At 31.3% G+C, this 21,250-nt stretch overlaps 3 protein-coding genes across 3 annotated transcripts; all 3 read right to left on the bottom strand.

The window, feature by feature from the left end:
* Positions 1-480: 480 nt before the first annotated feature.
* LOC107991006 (linoleate 13S-lipoxygenase 2-1, chloroplastic-like) lies at positions 481-1,272 on the bottom strand. The gene is made up of 2 exons (XM_017045245.2): positions 867-1,272; positions 481-776 (listed from the first exon to the last, which is right to left on the bottom strand). The coding sequence occupies exons 1-2, from the start codon at positions 1,210-1,212 to the stop codon at positions 493-495; spliced, it is 630 nt and encodes a 209-aa protein (XP_016900734.2). The 5' UTR covers positions 1,213-1,272; the 3' UTR covers positions 481-492.
* A 3,511-nt stretch (positions 1,273-4,783) lies between these two features.
* Positions 4,784-8,808, bottom strand: LOC103491540 (linoleate 13S-lipoxygenase 2-1, chloroplastic-like). The gene is made up of 8 exons (XM_008451527.3): positions 8,364-8,808; positions 7,580-7,848; positions 7,229-7,466; positions 6,814-7,137; positions 6,629-6,714; positions 6,452-6,559; positions 5,782-6,350; positions 4,784-5,648 (listed from the first exon to the last, which is right to left on the bottom strand). The coding sequence occupies exons 1-8, from the start codon at positions 8,746-8,748 to the stop codon at positions 4,889-4,891; spliced, it is 2,739 nt and encodes a 912-aa protein (XP_008449749.2). The 5' UTR covers positions 8,749-8,808; the 3' UTR covers positions 4,784-4,888.
* Positions 8,809-16,359: 7,551 nt separating this feature from the next.
* Positions 16,360-20,789, bottom strand: LOC103491539 (linoleate 13S-lipoxygenase 2-1, chloroplastic-like). The gene is given in 8 exon segments (NM_001328472.1): positions 16,360-17,140; positions 17,274-17,842; positions 17,950-18,057; positions 18,136-18,221; positions 18,317-18,643; positions 18,732-18,972; positions 19,061-19,332; positions 20,384-20,789. Coding segments are annotated over 8 exon segments (2,721 nt in total). The 5' UTR covers positions 20,742-20,789; the 3' UTR covers positions 16,360-16,380.
* Positions 20,790-21,250: the final 461 nt, after the last annotated feature.

Genomic DNA, 21,250 nt, shown 5'->3' with positions numbered 1-21,250 from the left:
TTATTTTTGTCAATTGTTTTATGGTAACTGTTACTAGTCAACTTTTGTCAATCATTTTTCTATGTCTGTTATTGGCCAACTGCCGACATTTTTTTTTTGTAATTGTCATTGTTTGACTTCCAATGACTATTGTCGCCAACTTCTTATTATCATTTTACGGTGAATGTCTTGGATCACCTCAAACCACCATCCTCGATGAACGTTGTCTTCTATCAAAATCTCCATGAACAAATTCTATATATATATAAATCTTTTACTCTATTACAAATCAAACAAATTTTTGTCTAAGAACACATTTGAAAAAATAAAATTGCCAAAAACACATGTATTTTTCTTTCAAAGAGTTTTTAAAAAATGTATTTTTTAGAAAATATTTTTTTCTTAATTCATTCCAAACACACCCTTAAACAATATGTTGATGTTATTTCAAATATAGATAATTAGTTGGGTCAAAGATGGATCATAAATGGGAAAGTGGAAAAAGAATAATAATTAATATGTTATAGAAATGACCTTAGTGGTGAAGAAGATTCTTTTATCTTTGCTCTGAATCCAAGAATTGCATGGGAAATGAAGATGATATTGAGTTGGAATTCCATGGATCACAATGTCCATAAGAAACAACTCTTTGTTACGTTCATTCTCAACCAAAACTCCTCCAATTGCACCAAAATCTGCTGGAATTACCACCTTTGTCTCGTACACAATTACCTCATTATCCTCTCTCTTCACTTTCTCTGCATAAGCTTTTGTTGTTCCCTTCTCCAATCCTGTTGCTGATCAATACATTATATATATATGAAGTCTAGACTATATATGTTTTAAATTTAATAACATTAATATCTAAAGCTAAGTAATTAACGTACTTGGATCCATCTCAACGCTAATGAACTCCAAACTAAGTGCTTGACTTGGCCACCAATTAGTGATATGGTCAAGCCTTGGTTTGAACCCAAAATGTGGAAACAATTCATTAATGCACCGTTTAATTGTAACCACAACTTTGACTGAAATTGGTCTGTTGATGGAAGTCATAGCAAAGGATGACTCTTTAACAACACTGAGATTATTGGTGGAACCAATACGAGAAGCATTTGGTTTGAATCCTTGATCAAGATGGAGTGATAAAACTTCAAAATTTCTATGAATAAATGGCTTTTGATACGCAAACGAAGCTTGCTTTGACCTATAAAGTATTGAAGAGTTCAACATTTTATTTTTGAAGCAATTAAAAAGATGAGAGACTTGGGATGGAACAAGTAGCAACCATCATGTTTGATATTTATATAAACCATACTAACACCAAGTACATGGATGTGTAAATGAAACCTCTCCACTCAATATGGCTATTTAAGAAAAAAAAAGAAAAAGAAAACATGGTCCATATTTTTCTCAATTTTTAAAGGAAACTTGCATTCACACTAGTTCAATTTCAAGGAAGAAACATATCAATAAATTGTCTTGTCTTTTATTTGTTGTGGTCTCTATTATTTCTTCTAGTGAAGAAATCTTTTTGCTCTCTATTTTCGTTTCTTCATTGACTTCCTTTTAAAATGTTTTTAGTGCTAGTTTGGATTGAAAATAATGTTTCAAGAAAGTTATAATTAAGTTTCTATGTTTGATTCTATATAAAAATATATATACAAAGAAAATTTAGTCTTAATATATTGTTATAGTAACTAACTACTAAATCAATGACAATAATAATATTTTGAACCCTCGTTAGTTGTTGAGTCTGACTAGCTACTAGATTGTAAGATTGCTAGATTGTGTTTGATGCAAATCTCTCTAAAGTCTTGTTTTCTTTTAATGATGGGTCAAAAATAGAGATGGCGAGATGGGGTTTGTTTTTTAGTTTTGTTTGCATAGGACACAGCAACCTTCCACCTCTAGAATAAAAGATCATGCCAATTATCATTGAACTAAACGCTCACTTTGACTTTTCTTTTATGTTATTCAACCTAGCCAAAATAACTAGCACGATATTGTCTGTCTAGCAAAGCATGAGAGGGTTAGGTTGAAAATTAAACCTATTTTAATTAAATAAGTTATAAGTTGATTTATTTTCTTTTTTGAAAAGAGAATTAGAGGTTGAGGGATCAGTGACCGCACTCAGATATCTCCAACTAGGTTGACATTCCTTTAACGCACTTATGACGTCCAGGTCCAAAAGATACATAAATGAGAGAAAAGGTAACTTATATAAGTTAGATGTGAATTGATTTATATGAAAGTCGGCAAACAACAAATTAGTTAAATTTAGTAGGTTAAATGTTAGAGTAGATTAAAGTGGAGTTTCACATATGAATTTAGAGTAGGATTTTTATTGTTATGTTTAATTTTGGTGTGAGTGATGTATTTTACATTTATCCATGACAATCATATAAATTAATAAAATTGTTATTGCATTGAAAAAACAACCAAGTGAGAAAAGAAGAATGCACACAAATGAAAGAGAGTTCAATAATGGAAGAGTCTTATAATTGAAGAGTCTTTGAAATAAGTCTTCTTTATTTTTTTTTTCTCTCAAGTATTATATTTGGTAACTATTTATTTAGGGGTATCCATCATAAGTTTCCAGATTAGTCATATCTACTTTTCTCTCTATTTTTCACGTGGTTTCATTTGATTGTAACTTGATCATGATGTAATTTGACATAAGACGTTTTTGATGTCGCTTGCATAGAAGAAAAAGATTTTACAACCTTACTCGAACATGAACTATAAGTTGTACAAGAGAGTCCTTGGGTTCTAAGAATAAAAATATCACTTAGAGTTCTTTAAAAAATTCGACTTTCCATACCCAAAACTCAAATGTATTAAATATGCCTAATTTAATAATTCAAATGATATATATGACATTAATTCGACTATTCAAAAAGCTATAAAAAATGTGAGATCGATCACCATTATTTACAAGATAATGCTTTTTTATGTTTACTATTCTTGGATCGAATTTCACGATTTAAATGAATATGCATTTGAGTTTTGTAGGGCCTTTGATATCTATTAGAAATTAAAACTTCATATTGCATATCTCAAATAAATTATTCTGATCATTGAACTCGTAGTTTAAACATAAAAGATGTTGGGGTCTTTCTTCAATTATTTTGTTCAGAACTAACTAGAATGAACTTGAATTATGAAGCAGACAGATAAGGAACCCTAAACTAAATTCCATGAGTTAAGAGAGATGATAACAACATCAAAATGGGAAACTGCAACATATGGCCAAAGAAATTAAGAAATAATTGAAGTGTGTCGTTGGTCAGATTCAAATTGTTGTTCTCTCTGTTCCCATTTTGCCCGTTTAACAAATTTTGTCTTTTCAACAATTGTTGGTCAATGCCTAAATTCTTTCTTATTTTGTTCTCTCCTGGTTTCTTTTTCATCGTTGTCATCTTCTGGGCATTGGCAAGCATGTTCTTCTTCAGATTATTCTTCATTTATCATCCATTTTTCACCATTAATTGATTTATTATTAAGACCAAAATCAGAGAAAATTAAAAATTCTTTCATTTTTCTAATTTGTGTTATTTCATTTAGTACAAATTTCATTCTTTGTATATGTACGTTACAATGGAGTCCGAAGATCATTTTGAATTGAATTTATATTTGTAAATGTATTTGGAAAATCATTTTTCTTTTAACTTGTGATTCTAAATTTTCTAAAAATTCTTTTTGTCAAATGTTTGAATTGTTTTGTAAAATGAATAGAAGAGAATGAGATGCGTGATTCATTTTCCTCAAAATAAAAATAACATTGGAATTTCGATTTGATTGCTATATGTTTTCTATCTCATTGCTATATGATTGTATGATATTAAAGTATGTTACAAATTCTTTTCGATTATTTTTTTATTTTTCAAGTTATTTTCATTACATATTAGGTACTAGACTTATGGTTTAGGGTTTAACAATATTAACAAAAGAAAACTAAAGTCACGTGAAGTTAAGGAAACAAATAAATATATATACATCTATATCAAATAGTAATAAAAAATCAATCAAACAACCATCAGATAATAAATAAATATACAATAACAATTAGACAATAATCAAATATCAAATAGGTAGAAAGACGACGGTTTTTCGACCACGCACCATGCCCACGTAGAAAAAACATTGGCAGAAGCTTTGCCCACGTTTTTCCTAAGAACTGTCCATGTTTTTCTGTGTCAGCAAAAACGAAAATTATTGTAATGCATGTCAAAGAATAGAAGTTGCAATCAAACAATATAAAAGTTTATTATGGCAAAAATAATAATAAAAAAATAATGAAGTGATTGTTTCCCAAGTCTAACTAAAATTGAAAAAATAAATAAATAAAATGTAATTAGATGACAATTCGAAGGTAATCAATTGACAATCTCATCTGGCAATCAACTAACAATCTCAAGATAAGTAAAACAATCGAAGGTAATCAGATGACAATTAGAAAATACTCACAAATGACTATTTCACAAAGCTAACTAAAATTTTAAAATAAATGCAGAAGGTAATCAACTATCCGATAGCAATCGCATAACAATCAAATTGTTTTAAAAAATAAGAGGCATTTTTAACTTTTTACATCAAGCCCATTATCAATGAAATAAATTCAAATTTCTAACTATTATTTCAAGGCAAACAAAAGATTAACAAATTCCTAGTTAATGAATACAAGTTGTTTTAGTTTTGCTTTAGCCAAATTCAACAAATTCATAGTTAGTTCTTTTTGATACATTGGAATCCGACATTTTTGTGTGTAAAATTATAGAATATAATATATATATCCAATGTCTTAAACAACAACAAAAGCATTTATTTGCATTTGCAATACGATAGAATACATCAGTATAGACTAATGTCTGGTACATATAATTATAGATTTTAGTATTTCAAACGATTAAATAGAAATACTATATGGAACACCCTTTCCAGTTACTCCAGGTCCTGATAATGGCTTCAAAAGTTCATAGGGTGTAACTCCTGCACCAGTTCTGTTCTTCAAGATGGGATCAACATTCCTAGTATCAATTATCAACTCCAATTCTTTTAGCCTTGCACTAAACCTTTCAAATGCTGCCTTTATTGCAGGATTATCGTTCCACGATGGCTCCATATTCTTACCAAGATACTCTTCATCTGGAGAGTGACTTGACAACACATTCAATGTGAACATTACCTGTGTTGCTTGATATTGTGAAGGGAAGGAATTTAGCAGCAAATCTTCTGGCTTTTCCAAAAAGCTTTTCCAAAGAGTAGGGTTATAATCTTCCGTGGGCATGTTGGTTCTTGTTATACTTGGTCTGTTTGGGAAATACCCTGAATATGCATATTGCCCAAAGTTCACGGCTGCATGGTGCGCTGATGCCACCCAAGCAATGCTTGTCACTATGTCTATTAGATCTTGAGGAGTGTTGAGAACTGGCCACCATGGCTCGTTTTGTTTGTCTGCATGTCCCTTTGTTCTGATCTCATTCCACCATGCTTGGAGCTCTGTGTCAGATGTTACAAGGTACGAGGATGGATAGTAATGATTCACATACTCTGTCACCCATTGTTTTAGAGCATCCCATAAAATCAAACCATCGTTAGCATAAGGATAATCTTTAATGTGTAATTTCAGACCATGTGAAGCAGTTGGATCCTCCTCAGCCAATCCTCTGACAATCATGCCATAAAAGTGTCACCTTTCGTATATTACTAGGAAAAATGGTATTACAAGAGTTTAAACTCCAAACCTCTTGCTATGGTATCATGTTAAATAAAAAATCAACTAAAAATGTTTAATTTTACCTGTGAATTAGATCAGCCGGTAAAGCTTGCAAATCGAACTGCCATTGGAGATCGTATGCTGAAGAACTTAACTCCATGGAATACTTAAGAGGTGAAAATGTGCTCTCGATTATTCCACCTGCATCAATAAGAGTACTACGAGCAGATGCATTGATTTCCATAGTGTACCTAAAATGAGGATGTAGAAGTCTATAGATAGGGTGCATTGCACTCAATTGTCTATTTGTGGCTATAACGTAAGGCTCTACAGCACAGTGAGTCCTCAACCAATGGCTGACAAGTTGGTGATAACCAGCGTCATGGGCAAGAACATGAGCTTTGGCAAATCTCCAAAGCCAGAGGCTAGTGGCTTTCTCGCTAGGTTCATAAACTCTTTTCCATTGAGGCTTTCCATCCATAGGTGGTCGTGTTAGCTCAATCGCTAATGGCCTAAGTGTTCCATCCTCGTCGAGAAAGAACAATGTTCTTGATCCATAAAGGGTTGTTCCTTTAAGGGCTCTCACTGGTTGGACATATGGCAACAAAAGATCGTGGTAATCCAAAATAAACAACTTTTTCTTTTCAATTGCCTGGAACCCATTTGTGCATATTTGGCAAGATATTAGTACAAATGCTAACATTATTCGTTGTATAGCTATGAATTAATATACATTGAAGATGAAAAACATACCTCTTGAACTGTCATGGAGCCAATTTGGCGATCTATATTTAAGGTTTTGAATGCGGACTCAGGAGGACCATAGACAGCAGGGTCGAGTTGGCTAGTTAACGGCCACTCCTACAATATTACTAAAGCATTGAGTATCGATTATGAATTCAATAAGCATGATAGTTAGTTCATTCATACCGTGACCAATTGGATGCTGTGTGGGTTAAGACCAGCAAGAGTCTGCCTTGCAAATTCTTCATCGCTCAACCAAAAGAACTTATTCCCTATTTATTTAATGAGCATAAAGAAAAGTTAAGATAGAGAGAAAGAGAGAGTTAAGATAAGTAGAGAGACGGGGAGAAGATAAAAGATGATGTGCTCACTATCCATAGGTTCAGGAATCTGAAAGCGAAGGAAAAATTCTCCAGTTTCAGAGATGAGTTTGAAAATCCAAGGTAAAAGATCTTTGAAAGACGTAGTGGATTCAAGAGGGGGCAAGTTGAAACCATCAACATCAAAAAGTGCATCAATTGACTCGAAGTTTGGGAATCCAGCATTTCGATCGAAATGCACCTGAAGATTGGGTATAATCGTTCGTAACACACTCAACAAAGTTGATGCATTGAACTGTGCCTGCTTTATATCAGAGAATGTCTCATCTCGAGGGACATATATGCTTCCTTTTGCCTTTTGCTCTGATTGTGGATCTACATGATTATTACATAAAAATTTAAATACATAAACTTAGTATGGGATAAGGGTGTGACTAGTTATATATAAATGAAGAAATAGAGACACCTGTTTGACAAGGTGGACGACCAGTTCTGCAACGTCTAGGATAAGGGCGGGTAGGGCCACCGAGAACGGGTCTTTTGAGATCCTCGTTCTTGTTGGGATCTCCAAGGTCATTGTACACATCATAATCGTATATTCTATCGTAACTCTGACGCTCTCCAGTACCATTACCTCGTAAATTCACCAACTCTGCTTCCCTCATGGATATAAGTCCGGCAGGAGTTTGCGATGGCAAGTATGACTGTACCCACCACACCAAAAGTGGAAAACGTCAAACAAAATCTTTTTGTTTGAATTTGGAAGGTAACAAAAAAAGAAAAAAAAAAAAGAAAAGGAAAATGGGTTGAACACGACCTTGTTGGTGAAGAAGACTCTCTGTGTGGGATCTACGGTCTTGGGTTGAACCCATGAGTTGCAAGGGATGGTGAGTGAACCAGAAGTAAGGCCATCGAGGTCAACTTCTTTGATGAACATCTCTTTTTGATTGAAGTTCTCAACAATGACAGCCCCAATCTCCCCAAAATTTGAGGGAACCTCCAACTTTGCTACATAAATTTCTTCTACCACATCCTCATGTATCAAATTTGCCTGAACCATAATGGGGGGCTTCTCTGCTCCAGTGCCTTATTCCACCAAGCAAAACGAACTTTCTTTATACACTATAATACTATTATATGCTAGGGAGTGGAATCAAAGTATAAATGTTTATTTCCTTATCAAAAATTAAAAAGGTTATTGAGGAAAAATTCAACCATCTAAATCTATACAAAATCAATTGCTCCATAATTTATTTATTTTAACACTGTTAATTTAGAAGTATGGATGTGTATAATTGAAATATATTTTAATAGGTTACCATATAAAAAATATATCTTCTATTTTATTTTGCCTTGAAAAATACTACTAGATCTAAAATGATCAAAGTTTAATGGATTTTTTGTATCATTCGTAATTTTTTATAAGATAAAGCTGTGTTTCAAAAAAAATATATACACATACTGAACAAGATAGATTCTTCCAAATTTTGAAACGACAAAGTCCACTTATGGAGTTCGTTAAATTTCTATCGTTAGCTAGGTACTTATGGAACTAAAATCCAAGTTGTATAACTCATTAATGAGAAGAGAATTAAACTTACTAGGATCAGTGAGAATGCTGGCGAACCCAAGCTGGAGAACTTTTTGAGTGGCTAATTGGTTTTCTTTGATAATGGTGGATGAAGTGATTTCTCCTGTGATCTTCTTCACAACAACTTTTGTAATGACACTAGTGGTTAGTTCAGTGGCTGTTGCTAAGGCTGCTTTGATTGTTCCACTCGGCCCAGACATCAATCTCAAACCTCCATTATTATCATTGTTCTTGATCTTAATCCCTCTTAGTTTCTTTTGGAGATCATTATTATTCTGGTAAGGAACCAAAGCACTGCCATCAATGTTGCGACGACGTGCCAACGATGTCTGCATATGGCGGAGAGTCACCGGCGCCACCCCTATGGATGAACCAAGGCCTTGAGATTTCAACATTGTAATAATTCTTTTGTTTTTTTCTTTTATGAAGATGGAATGCAGAATATATGTATTTGGTATTGGTGTGAGTTTTTGGTTCTTCATCAATGGTCTTTATATAGTAGTGTTGGAGCTTCAAGTTACGAAATTGCCCTCACTAACCCCTATTTTCTTAATTAAAATTATCAAAGACGACATTTCACCCGCGAACCTGTTTGGTAATTATTTGGTTTTGATAATTAAGACACTCCTTAAACTCTACATTTCTACCTTTTTCAAAGTTTAAGAAAACAAGTCAAATTTTGAAAATTAGAAAAAAAGATAGCTATTAAAATTTTATTTCCGTTTAGAAACTTATCTAAAAATTCAATTATTGTATTTAATAATGGCAAATTATGGCAAGAAATTGAGAAGAGATATGTTTAATTTACAAAAGCCAAAAAAAAAAAAAAATGGTTACCGAACAATGGAATCTTTTTTTGAATAATGTATTTTTAAAAAATAATTTCAAAATAGGATAGAAGGTAAATTACAGACAAAAATATGATAATTTGGGCGAAGTGGTGTGGGGTCCATGACTTCAACGTGTGGACACTATCCACGACTTCCAAACAAAGTCGTATGTACATATTATCTTATTTTTGTCAATAGTTTGTCTTTTACCATATTTTTGATATTATTTTTAAAAAATATATTATTTAAAAAACATTCAATTATATCGTTATAATATATTTTGTTATAAAAAAATTGGTATTTTTCATTTCTTTTGAAATAATTTAATATATATTTTTAAATATCTCTTTCTTTTTCACTCAAATATTTTTGTTTCGAAGGTGAGAATAACTCTAACAAAAACTATGGGTGCGATCATACCGACACTACTAATGCACCGGATCCCATCAAAACTCCGCAGTTAAACGTGCTTGAACGAAAGTATTACTAAGTTGGATGACCACTAAGAAGTCCTCGTGTTACACCCCTTTAAAAAAACTCTAACAAAAACTACGAGGAGAGTTTAAAGCTTCGAATCTCACATGTAGGTTCATAAGATTTATAATAATAACCTTTCCTCCTCAACTTTAACAAAAATTTAGTTCTAATTTCGAGTTCATCCATTGAAATTTAAAATCTATGGAATTAAATGCTGCCCCAAATTTATATATTGTTAATTATTTATGAACAGGACCAATAAATTAATTACACATGTTTCAATGGCATTTTTAAAACTTTGTGCCACCAGCAGAGATTTATATAAAATTAGAAGTATAACACATATGTCTATATATATATATATATAATTCAATTTTTATTTTTAAATCTAATTTCTTTTTGGGTTTTCAATTCTTTTTTGCTATTAGATCTCTAATATATCGATTTTGTATGTAATAATATATTTCTTTTTACTTATAAAAATTAAATATTATATTGAGTATAACAATAGTAAAAATGATGATTATTGATTACCTATCGTCTTAAGAATATAAGAGATCATATTAATTATAGATGAATTAAGCTCGTTTCACATCAACTAAATGTTATGAATATCACTTTTTACTATTAATTTTATGTTTAATAGTTAAGGTTCAACAACTTTTAAAATTTAATTTACCTTTGATTGTTCAATAAGACACAATTTTTTTTCTAATAAAATAAAGGATTTATTTGTCACAATTTATACTGTAATATAAAAAACTAATTAAACTTCATATACTTTTACAAAATGATTACAAACCTCCTTATAGAAATATTCCTTAATCAATGCATAAAACTAATGATATAAAAATATAATGGTCATTTGTATATTTGAAAAATAATACGTACGCATAATTGAAACATGGACTACGTATATAAGTTAATAATTTATCACATTTAGTTATTTTAGTGGATTGAACTCTAATATTCCATCTATTTAATTAAGACTCCAGATTCCTAATTAAGTATGAACTAAATATGTAAATGCTCATTCATCGATTAGAATTTAATGGAAATCCTATATAAAAGTAGTAATTTTTCCTTGAATCAAAGAAAGATCTCGCCCAGCCCCAGGACACACATTCGAAGTTTTAGTTGAAGAAAACAATAGTTACTTTATAGCCATCATCAATCTTCGATGGAATTTGATATATTATTCTTGTTTTATCTGACATGAATGAGCTCAATGAATTATGAAAACATGTTTACAATATGAAATAAATAAAAATTTACAGAAAAATTATTCATTTTTGCAATATGATTTTTTTTCTTTAGATGTGAGATTCTAACCTCTAACCCTATTCATCTTTAAAACAACATATTTTATGTAAATAGAACCGTGTTTTTATTGTCAATTTTACCATAATATATTATTCAATAGTTAGTATATATATAGTTTGAAAAATAAATGCTATCTTCTTGATCATATATTATATAGTTTGAAAAATAAATGCTATCTTCTTGATCATATATTATTATTTTAAATTGTTATTGGTTGCATTGGATCTATGGATAAGATTTAAAGGGGTGTGTGTGTATATATATGTATGGGTGTGTGTGCTGAAGTGCATGTGCATTGAACAATATCTTATATGATCACAATATCAAAGTTCTACCATTATTTGTCATATTACCTTTATATATTTTCCAACATATAAAAACAAAATGTAACAATTTGTGTGGACATATGATTTAAAATAATATATCATATAACACATTATGTTGAATTTTGGTATGGAAATGGTATGTTCTCCTTCTTCCGCTCTCTAAATTGCTCCATCCCGAAACATAAGGTTATTTTTTTTGTGGAATTATAGCTTTATTTTGGGAAATTTGGTGTGAAAGGAACTTTAGAATTTTTGGAACCTCTAGCTCTCATAAAACAATTGCTAATATGTGGGAGGACTGTAAAATCCTTATAGGCAATTGGTGCAGTAGAGATCCTTATTTTAAAAATTATTCGGCTGCTTCAATTGCTTTAAACCTTAGCACCTTCAGTAATTAGATCTTGGGCTTTTCTCTAGCCCCTCATTAATAAAATTGTGTGTCTAGTGCGGTCTTAGGCACAGTCCTAAGTCCCATCTAGCTGTTTCCTTTAAAAAAAAAAATCTCATCTTTTTTTTTCTAATAAACATTTTGAAATAGAGTAGAGACAAAACCCTAATGCATCAATCCCACCATAATTCTGTAATTAAACATGTTTAGACGAAAGTAATAGTAAGTATGTTGGATGACCTGATCTTGAGAAGTGGTCGTGATTTGCATCTTTTTACAAAATTTAAAATTTCAAGGTGATAAAGTTAGAATAACATAATGCAAAAAATGATATGCATGTTACACATTTTCATTTATAATGGTTCAGTTCAAGTTGATGAGTTGAATAATGTGATGATAGTGCAGTCACATTTTTTAATTGGTTTATGATTTTATGCACATGTTTCATGAGATCGAATCTCAATCATTCATATTTAAATATTAATATACTTTTTTAACCTTTGTTTATTACTCCGATCCAAACATTTTGTCTCTTTAGATGTGAATGCAACACGTGGACTTTTCAAATTATCATCTTCGCCCAAGCATGTTTAACTATGAAGCTTATTTGATGGGATCTGGTGTATTGATAATGTTAATATATGATTGCAGCCAAAAATTATATAAATAATATAAATTAGGGAATGAAAATTGTGAGAGATACCAAAATAGACAAAATATTTATACTTCGTAAAAAAATTAAGTGTAGCTGATTTTTATTTTAGTGGTTTTTTTCATAAATTGTAAATAGTTTATTTTTTTATTATTATTCTTAAAAAACCGGTAAATATTAGGTTTAAAAAATACAAACAATAAATTAAAGACATTGTTTTAAGCTCGATTTTGGATTTTTGTGATATATATACAATTATTTTATCATTAGGCTATATTGATATTATTTTAGTTTTTCAGAGACATTTTTAAAAATAACAAAAAAAATTGAAATTATTTACCAGACAATTCACAATCTATCAAATTTTCGTTAGCACATTTTATTTATTTATTTATTTTTGCTGTATTTTATAAATAGTTTCAATTTTTTCCTATCAGTAAGAATTTCCCTTTTTTATCATTCATATCTAATACACTCCGAAAAATATAAATATGTTGTTCAAAATTTTTACCATATACAAAATCTAAAATCAGTTTTTTTATAAAATAAAATAAACTAAACTGTCTATCAGATACGTATTTGTTTAACTCAATATATCTAAAAACACAAAAAAAAAATGTATATTATATTTCCAAAAAAAAAGTTGTAGGAAAGGGAAAGAAATAAAAGATATCCATTAAGAAAATTGACATAGTGATCACTTTATCAATTTAAACCTCAGGCTAATAGTTGTATCAATTCATGCTCTAAACTTTTATAGGTGTATCAATTTAAACCTCGAACTTACATGATTGTATCGACTTAACTCCTTTTTATCTTTTATTTAAGTACACTTATAAAAGTTGAAGATTTAAATTAACACAACACTCAAAATTGAAGATCGTTTAAATTAATACAATTATTAGTTCAAGGTCAGAATCGATACAATTTCATAATTTAGAGATACTAATATTTGTTAATAAAAAAAACTATTCCTCGAAAAACTAAATCGATCTAAGTCACTTTATTTGTTTTGTTATGGACTTATCCATATGGGCAGGTATGGGAATAAAACCAATATATATATATGTGTGTGTTTCTCTTTCACCCTTAAAAATTTAAGTAACGTTGTATTAGTAATATTGTATTATATATGTTCGATTAACGATAGTCTATATTGTTAATTGTTATTATGATGCATGCATGTTAAGAAAATGTTTCGTTAATTATTATTTAAAAAGAGAACACAAGTGTTCAAATTTAGTTTAAAAGAGTTGGAAAATTTAAATTGTCACCGCCATTGTATAATGTTTTGTTAGCTTTTTTTTTAATTATTATTATGATTTTTAATATAATTTACCTGATGGAAATTCAACCTCTAATTTTGGAGTAATATAATACAAGCATTACTCTAGCTAATTAAGTTAATAATAGAAATACAAGACTCACCTTAAAAATAATTATAATTGAAATAAATTACTCAGACAAAAAAAAAAAAAAAAAAAAAAAAGAAGAAGAAGAAGAAGGAAGAAACTAAACTCAACAACTTCTTTAGAGTAGAAAGAAGAAAAGCTCTGAAAATTATGCACAAAATTATCAAAGCAACAATTTATGCAATATATATTGTTGAATTGAGAAAAAATGAATAAGACATATATATAGATAGATATGAAATGTGTATGAAAGGCCAACCCCAATTAAAAATAAACGAATAAAATAGAGGGAAGCAACGTGGTGTTTCCTGTCAATGATATCGATGTCTACTCACTGCATGCCATCTCCTGATGTTTCAGATACAATTAGAGCTGACAAGTTTATATTAAATTGAATTATATCATCTTCCATTTATCTTCCCACATCTCCTAAACAATACACCACCAAATAATAATAATAAATAATAATAATAATAATAATAATAAATAATAATAATAATAATAATAATAATAATGTTCTTATTGATTTGTTTTTTTTTATATATATAGTTTCTTTTATTCGGATTTTAAAAAAATAGAACAAAGTGCGAAATATTTGTACTGTATAGAACAATTTTAAAAATTAAAAAAACCACAAGCCCACAAGTCTACAACAACAAAAATATCTCTCATTCACACAACGTGAAAAAACGATCTTCCTACACGATCTTATACCCTTGTACCCAATCTAAAGGATCTTGTACCAAGTGTAAATGATCTTGTACTTAGTCTAAACAACCTTATACCGGCCAGTTTAAACGATCTTGTACCAAATATACAATCTATTAGTGATAGTGGTCTATCTCTGTCAAACTGAGATAAATAACTAATCGTTTAGTATTAGTACACGATCGTTTATATCCTATACAAATATTGTTTAGATCTTATACCAAGAAGAAAAAAAGAAGATGAGAGTTGAAGAAGAAGGAAGAAATTCTAGAAGAGGAAATGAAAAAATCGTAAACAAGAAGAAGTGGGAATATGAAGAAGAAAAAATAATAATATGAAGAGGAGAAGAATAAATTGCATGGAATAATGATAGTTTCATGAGCTTTCATTTTTCGTTGTACGAACTATAAATATTTTTTATTTTCGTTACATTCAGATAAATTGACCTTCTTTTATCGACAAAGTCATATTTATTTGTTTAGCGGATCATCTCTTACCTAAATTATATAATGATTTTACTATTTTGTCACTTCATTTTTGGCATTATATAGCACAAAAGAATACAAAAAAATAATTTTTTATTCTAAAATTTATAAACGTGACAAATAAAATATATATGTTTAATATATATTCCATGATGATATTATTTTAAATAAATATATTTTTGTCTCCACCTTCATCAAGGTCAAACTCCATTAATAATAATGTGTGATTGAACTAAAAAGATATAATGTTCCAATGAGGCAATATCACGTGCCGTTATTACTTTTCCTATCCTTGTTTTTATTCCTTGGTTATTGCACATGAAAATAGAAATGTCAATAAAATTATATACTATATTCTTTCTTATCCATTCGAACTAATTATTTCTAATTTAAACAAGTAATTAACTAATTAATCATTATTATATTAGGATTGAATTGCAAAAACATCTACGTAAATTTAAGAAAAATTGCATCAGATAATAGAAAAATTTAGGAAAAAAAAAAAAAAACAGCTCATGACACCTCTTTTTTTCATATAAGAAGATGACAAATATGATAAGTAATTAGTGATATCAAACGACTATTGAAAGACTATTAGAGGGTTATTAGATGATTATCCGCTTTTAAATTTGTTATTTTTTGTAATTTATAAAATGTAGTGACATGTGTTCTATTATCATATATATATATATATTTATTTATTTATTTTACTATTTTTGCGAGTACTCCTAAAATTAATACATTTATTACCAATTAGATTTTTATATTGTACATTTGTGAGATCAATTTTTCTTTTAAATAAAATATTGCTGCCATTTAATTTAAATGTTGATTTTCTCTCGATCTTTTTCTATAGCTGCATTAATTTAAACATCAACGAACTAATCAAAATTGATTAATGTTAAATTTTTGGGGGGGACTGGGGTTGCACTTGATTATTTAGTACTCTAAAATTAAATTCACGAGTAATCTAAATTAGTCGAAGTATGAGATGAAACTGCTACAAGATATGTCAATGCATAATTGAGATGTATGGGTGCAACCACACCCGGCCTTATCTTGAAAATAGAAAAATAAAAAACTAAAAATGAAAAAACCCAATCTATCTAAGTCAATTTGTTTGTTTGGTTTAGTTTTTTTTTAGCAAACAATTGGGCTTATTGATTCAATTATATTTTAAAAGAATATTATTAAAAAACGATTTTGCTTCCACATGGTGTTGCTCAATCTATGTGGCATTGGCAGGCAATGAGATGAGTTTGGTTTTATATATCTTGATTAAAGGTACAACAAAAGTTGATATTTATTTTGAACACATTGATATATAATACATCACACACTAATATCTGATACATAAATTCAAATCATCTTAGTATTTCAAAGCTTTCAGTACTTAGTTTCTGCATCATCTGGCCTTTGTCATTATTTAAATAGAAATACTGTATGGAACTCCCTTTCCTGTCACCCCGGACTCTGAAAATGGCTTTAAAAGTTCATAGGGAGTAACCCCAGCTCCAGTTCTATTCTTCAAGTTTGAATCAGAATTCCTATGATCAATTATTAGCTCCATGTTTTTTATACTTGTACTAAACCTCTCAAATGCTGCTTTTATTGTTGGATTATCGCCCCACGATGGCTCCATATCCTTTCCAATATACTCTTCATCAGGAGAATGACTTGATAGCATATTCATCACCAACATTACCTGTGTTGCTTGAAATTGCGAAGGGAAAGAATCTAGAAGCAACTCCTCTGGCTTTTCTAAGAAGCTTTTCCAAAGTGCGGGGTTATTGTCTTCTGTGGGCATGTTGGTTCTTGTTATACTTGGCCTATTTGGAAAATACCCTGAGTATGCATATTGCCCAAAGTTCACAGCTGCATGGTGTGCTGATGCTACCCAAGCGATGTTTGTCACTATGTCTATTAGATCTTGAGGCGTGTTGAGGAGTGGCCACCATGGCTTTTCTTGTTTGTCAGCATGTCCTACCGTTCTAATCTCAGTCCACCATGCTTGTAGCTCTGTGTCAGTTGTTACAAGGTATGGGTCTGGATAGTAATGATTCACATACTCTGTCACCCATTGTTTTAGAGCATCCCACAAGATCAATCCATCATTAGCAAAAGGATAATCTTTTATGTGCAGTTTTAGACCATGTGAAGCAGTTGGATCCTCCTCAGCTAATCCCCTGCCCAACAGGCCATAGAAAGGGTCACCTTTTGTATATCAATAGAGAACAAGAAGTTCGAATAACACGAGACCTTAAGCTTTGATAACATGTCAAATTACTCAAAATTAAGACTCGTAAGCTTTAATTTTACCTGTGAATTAGGTCAGCTGGTAAGGCTTGCAAGTCAAACTGCCATTGAAGATCATATGCGGTAGAACTCAACTCCATAGAATATTTAAGAGGTGAGAATGTGGACTCGATTGTTCCACCCCCATTGATAAGATTGGTGCGAGCAGATGCATTGATCTCCATAGTGTATCTAAAATGAGGATGTAGGAGTCTATAGATAGGGTGCATTGCACTCAATTGTCTATTTGTGGCTATAACATACGGCTCCACAGCACAATGAGTTCTCAACCAATGGCTGACAAGTTGATGATAACCAGCGTCATGGGCAAGAACATGAGCTTTAGCAAACCTCCAAAGCCAGAGGCTAGTAGCCTTCTCGCTGGGTCCATAAACTCTTTTCCATTGAGGCTTTCCATTCATAGGCGGTCGTGTCAGCTCAATAGCTAGTGGCCTGAGTGTTTCATCCTCATTTAAAAAGAATAATGTTCTTGATCCATACAGGGTTGTTCCCTTAAGGGCTCTTACTTTTTGCACATATGGCAACAACATGTCGTGGTAATCCAACATATATAGCTTTTTCTTTTGTATTGCCTGCATTCATTTTTGGATTATTTGGAAAGATATATTAGTACAAAATTAAATGCTAATGTTGGTCGTGACTAAGAATTAATATCAACTGATTAAATGAGAAGAAACACCTCATGAACGGTCATGGATCCGATTTCTTGATCAATCATTTGGGTGTTGAATGCAGACTCGGGAGGACCATAGACTTTAGGATCAAGTTGGCTACTTAATGGCCACTCCTGCGATGTATATTATTTTAAGCAGTGTGTATGAATTACAAATTCACAAGATTTAAGTATCATAGTCCAATACAATACCTTAACTAATTGAATGCTGCATGGGTTAGGACCAGCAAGAGTTTGCCTCGCGAATTCTTCATCTCTCAACCAAAAAAACTTGTCCCCTATTTATTTAATATAATGATGATAAGAAAGTTTAAATATAGGGGCATAAGAGTTAAAGAAGTAGAGGGGGGAGAATGAGAGATAAGGTGCTCACTATCCATAGGTACAGGAGGCTTAAAGCGGAAGAGAAATTCTCCAGTCTCATAGATGAGTTTGAAAATCCAAGGTAAAAGATCTTTGAAAGACGATATACTGGAGTCAGGAGGGGACAAGTTGAAACCATCAACATCAAAAAGTGCATCAATTGCCTTGAAGTTGGGGAATCCTGCGTTTGGGTCAAAATGTACTTGGAGTCTAGGTATAAGGGTCTGTAACGCAGCTGATAACTGATTTGCATTGAACGCCTTGCTCTTTATATCAGAGAATGCCTCATCTCGAGGAACGTATATGCTTTCTGTTGCCCTTTGCTCTGAATTTGGATCTACATAATCATTACATAGACATTTTAATAAGGATGGATGCAATCCTAATAGAGATGGAGAGAATAGAGATCCAAGAGTAATGTAAACCTGTCTTAGTAGCTGGACGACCGGTTCTACAACGTCTAGGATAAGGACTATTATCAGGGCCACCGAGAATAGATCTTTTGAGATCTTCACTCTTGTCAGGATCTCCTAGGTCATTGTATACATCATAATCATATATTCTATCATAACTCTGACGCTCTCCAGTACCATTCCCTCGCAAATTCATCAACTCTGTTTCTCTCATGGATTTAAGACCAGCAGGTGTTTGCGATGGCAAGTATGACTGTACGCCATCAAAGAGGAAAATAAAACAAATTTAAAACTATCATAGAGTTAAAATTTGAACGATTAAGAAATGGGTTAAGCATTACCTTGTTAGTGAAGAAGACTCTCTTCTGGGTGGGAACCAAAGTCTTGGGTTGAACCCATGAATTGCAACTGATGTTGAGTGGACCAGAAGTAAGGCCGTTGAGATGAACCTCTTTGATGAACATCTCCTTTTCATTGTGGTGCTCAACAATTACGGCCCCAATCTCTCCAAAATCTGAGCGAACTTCCAAACTAGCCTCGTAAATTTCTTCCACCTCATCCTCACTTATTAATTTTGCTTGAACAGTGATCGGGGGTTTCTCTGATCCAGTTCCTTATTTCACCAAATACAACCAAATTTCTTATTATCATCATCGATCATTATTAAAATCGTCAAAATTTTTAGAATCTTCCTATTCTACATTTGCTATCTTAATTAGAACTATAAAATGACTACATTCTCTTCTCGATCTCAACGAGAGTTTGTAAAGGTATATATATCACCTTTTCGTTTTCTACGATCTACAACTATATAAATGTTTCTTATTCTCAAACAACAACTTGGGAAAGTATATCATTGACTTAATCTTAACTTTTATATAATAAATACTTCAGATGTTCATGATTGATACTTCTAATCTTATGTGTGTCCTTTTACTTAAAAGTAGTTTCGAATTCATTATGGATTTTTTTTTTCTTTTTCCTTTTTAGTATGAGAATTTAGATTGACAATTCAAACCACACACAGTATGATTTCTAAGACACTTGGATTCATCATGGACTCGAAAACTATATAAGGTAACACACATTAAAATTTAACCTTAAAGTTAATTGACAAGGATATAATGGTAGATCTTATAAAAATGATGTCTATATAGATTCTCCACAAACTTTTTTTTTTTTTAATTATCAAATCAGTTAGTTGTCAATAAATGCAATTATTTATGATGTCACTGGTGAGAGTGAGAGAGTGATAAACTATCTTTATTATAAAACATAAAGTTCAATAATTTTAGAGAAAAGCTTGGATACTCCCTCGGATGCACTTATCTTGGTGCATGGTCCATTAAATTAAATGTTTCCACGTTTCATTTTTATTTTTCAGAAAAATAAGTTTTTTTTCCAACTCTGATCTTTTTGTGTGATAGAAAATGTGGGTAGTACAGGTGATAAGGTTGCACTTAATATTTGCTCGTAATTTTATTTGTCCATATGATTCTAACTGAAACCATAGCTTGGACGGAGGGATAGGAGGAAATGAGCAAATACCATGTGTTAGAAAAAGAAAAAGAAAAAGGGTTTAAAAAGTTTGGCGTTATAAAATGAAGATTATTATAGTTTCTGTTTAGATAATTAATTAAGTGTGTAAGGAAAGAGAAAGTTACTGGGATCTAGTAAAATGCTAGCGAACCCAAGCTGTAGCAACTTTTGAGGGGGTTGGCTTGCTTCCATAAGGTTGGACGAGGTGGTTTCTCCGGTGATCTTCTTCACAATCACTTTCGTGATGACCGTAGTTGTGGGTTCGGCGGCTGTGGCTAAGGCTGCTTTGATTATCCCACCTCCGGACACTAATCTCAACACTCCATTATTCTTACTCTTTTTCCCCCTCAGCTGCTTCTTCAAGTTAATATCATTTGGATATGGCTGAAACAAAGCACCGCTGCGGTTCGAAGACCTCCGCAAATGGCAGAGAGTCACCAGAGCCACCTGAGTTGAAGACCCACAGGCTGGAGATTTCAACATTATTATTATATGTAGAGAATGAAGGGGAAGGTGAGAAGGGAAACTTGTGAGTTTGGTTCTCCATAAGAAGGCCTTTATATAATAGTTGTTGAAGCTTCAAATTACTGGTCTGCCCTCACTAATTCCCATTTTTTACCTCTTTCTTTCTTTCTTATTTCAGCCATTTGTGTCTTTTCTCTCCATGCAAAAACTTAGGTGAGATATCGAAGTTTCAAACCTCACGTTCACATTTGCATTATTATTAATATTAAAAATAATAATAACTTTTCTGCTTTCTCTTTAACAAAATTTTTAATGCTAAAGTTTAGAGTCAACAAAATTTTAATGTAGGTTTGGATTCATTTATTAAAAGCTGCGGAATTATTATTTTTCCTAACATCTATATTATTAATTATTTAGGAAACAAATTGATAAACTTTTTTTTCTAGCATCCGCATCATATTCTAAGGCCAAAAGAGATGCAAAAAAACGAGAGGTGAATACAAAGTACACGAAGAACTAGAGGGAGC

This window comes from Cucumis melo, chromosome 5 (assembly GCF_025177605.1).
Source record: "Cucumis melo cultivar AY chromosome 5, USDA_Cmelo_AY_1.0, whole genome shotgun sequence".
Lineage (NCBI taxonomy): Eukaryota > Viridiplantae > Streptophyta > Magnoliopsida > Cucurbitales > Cucurbitaceae > Cucumis > Cucumis melo.
The sequence above is the reverse complement of the archived record's forward strand: the minus strand, read 5'-3'. Positions and strand labels throughout refer to the sequence as shown.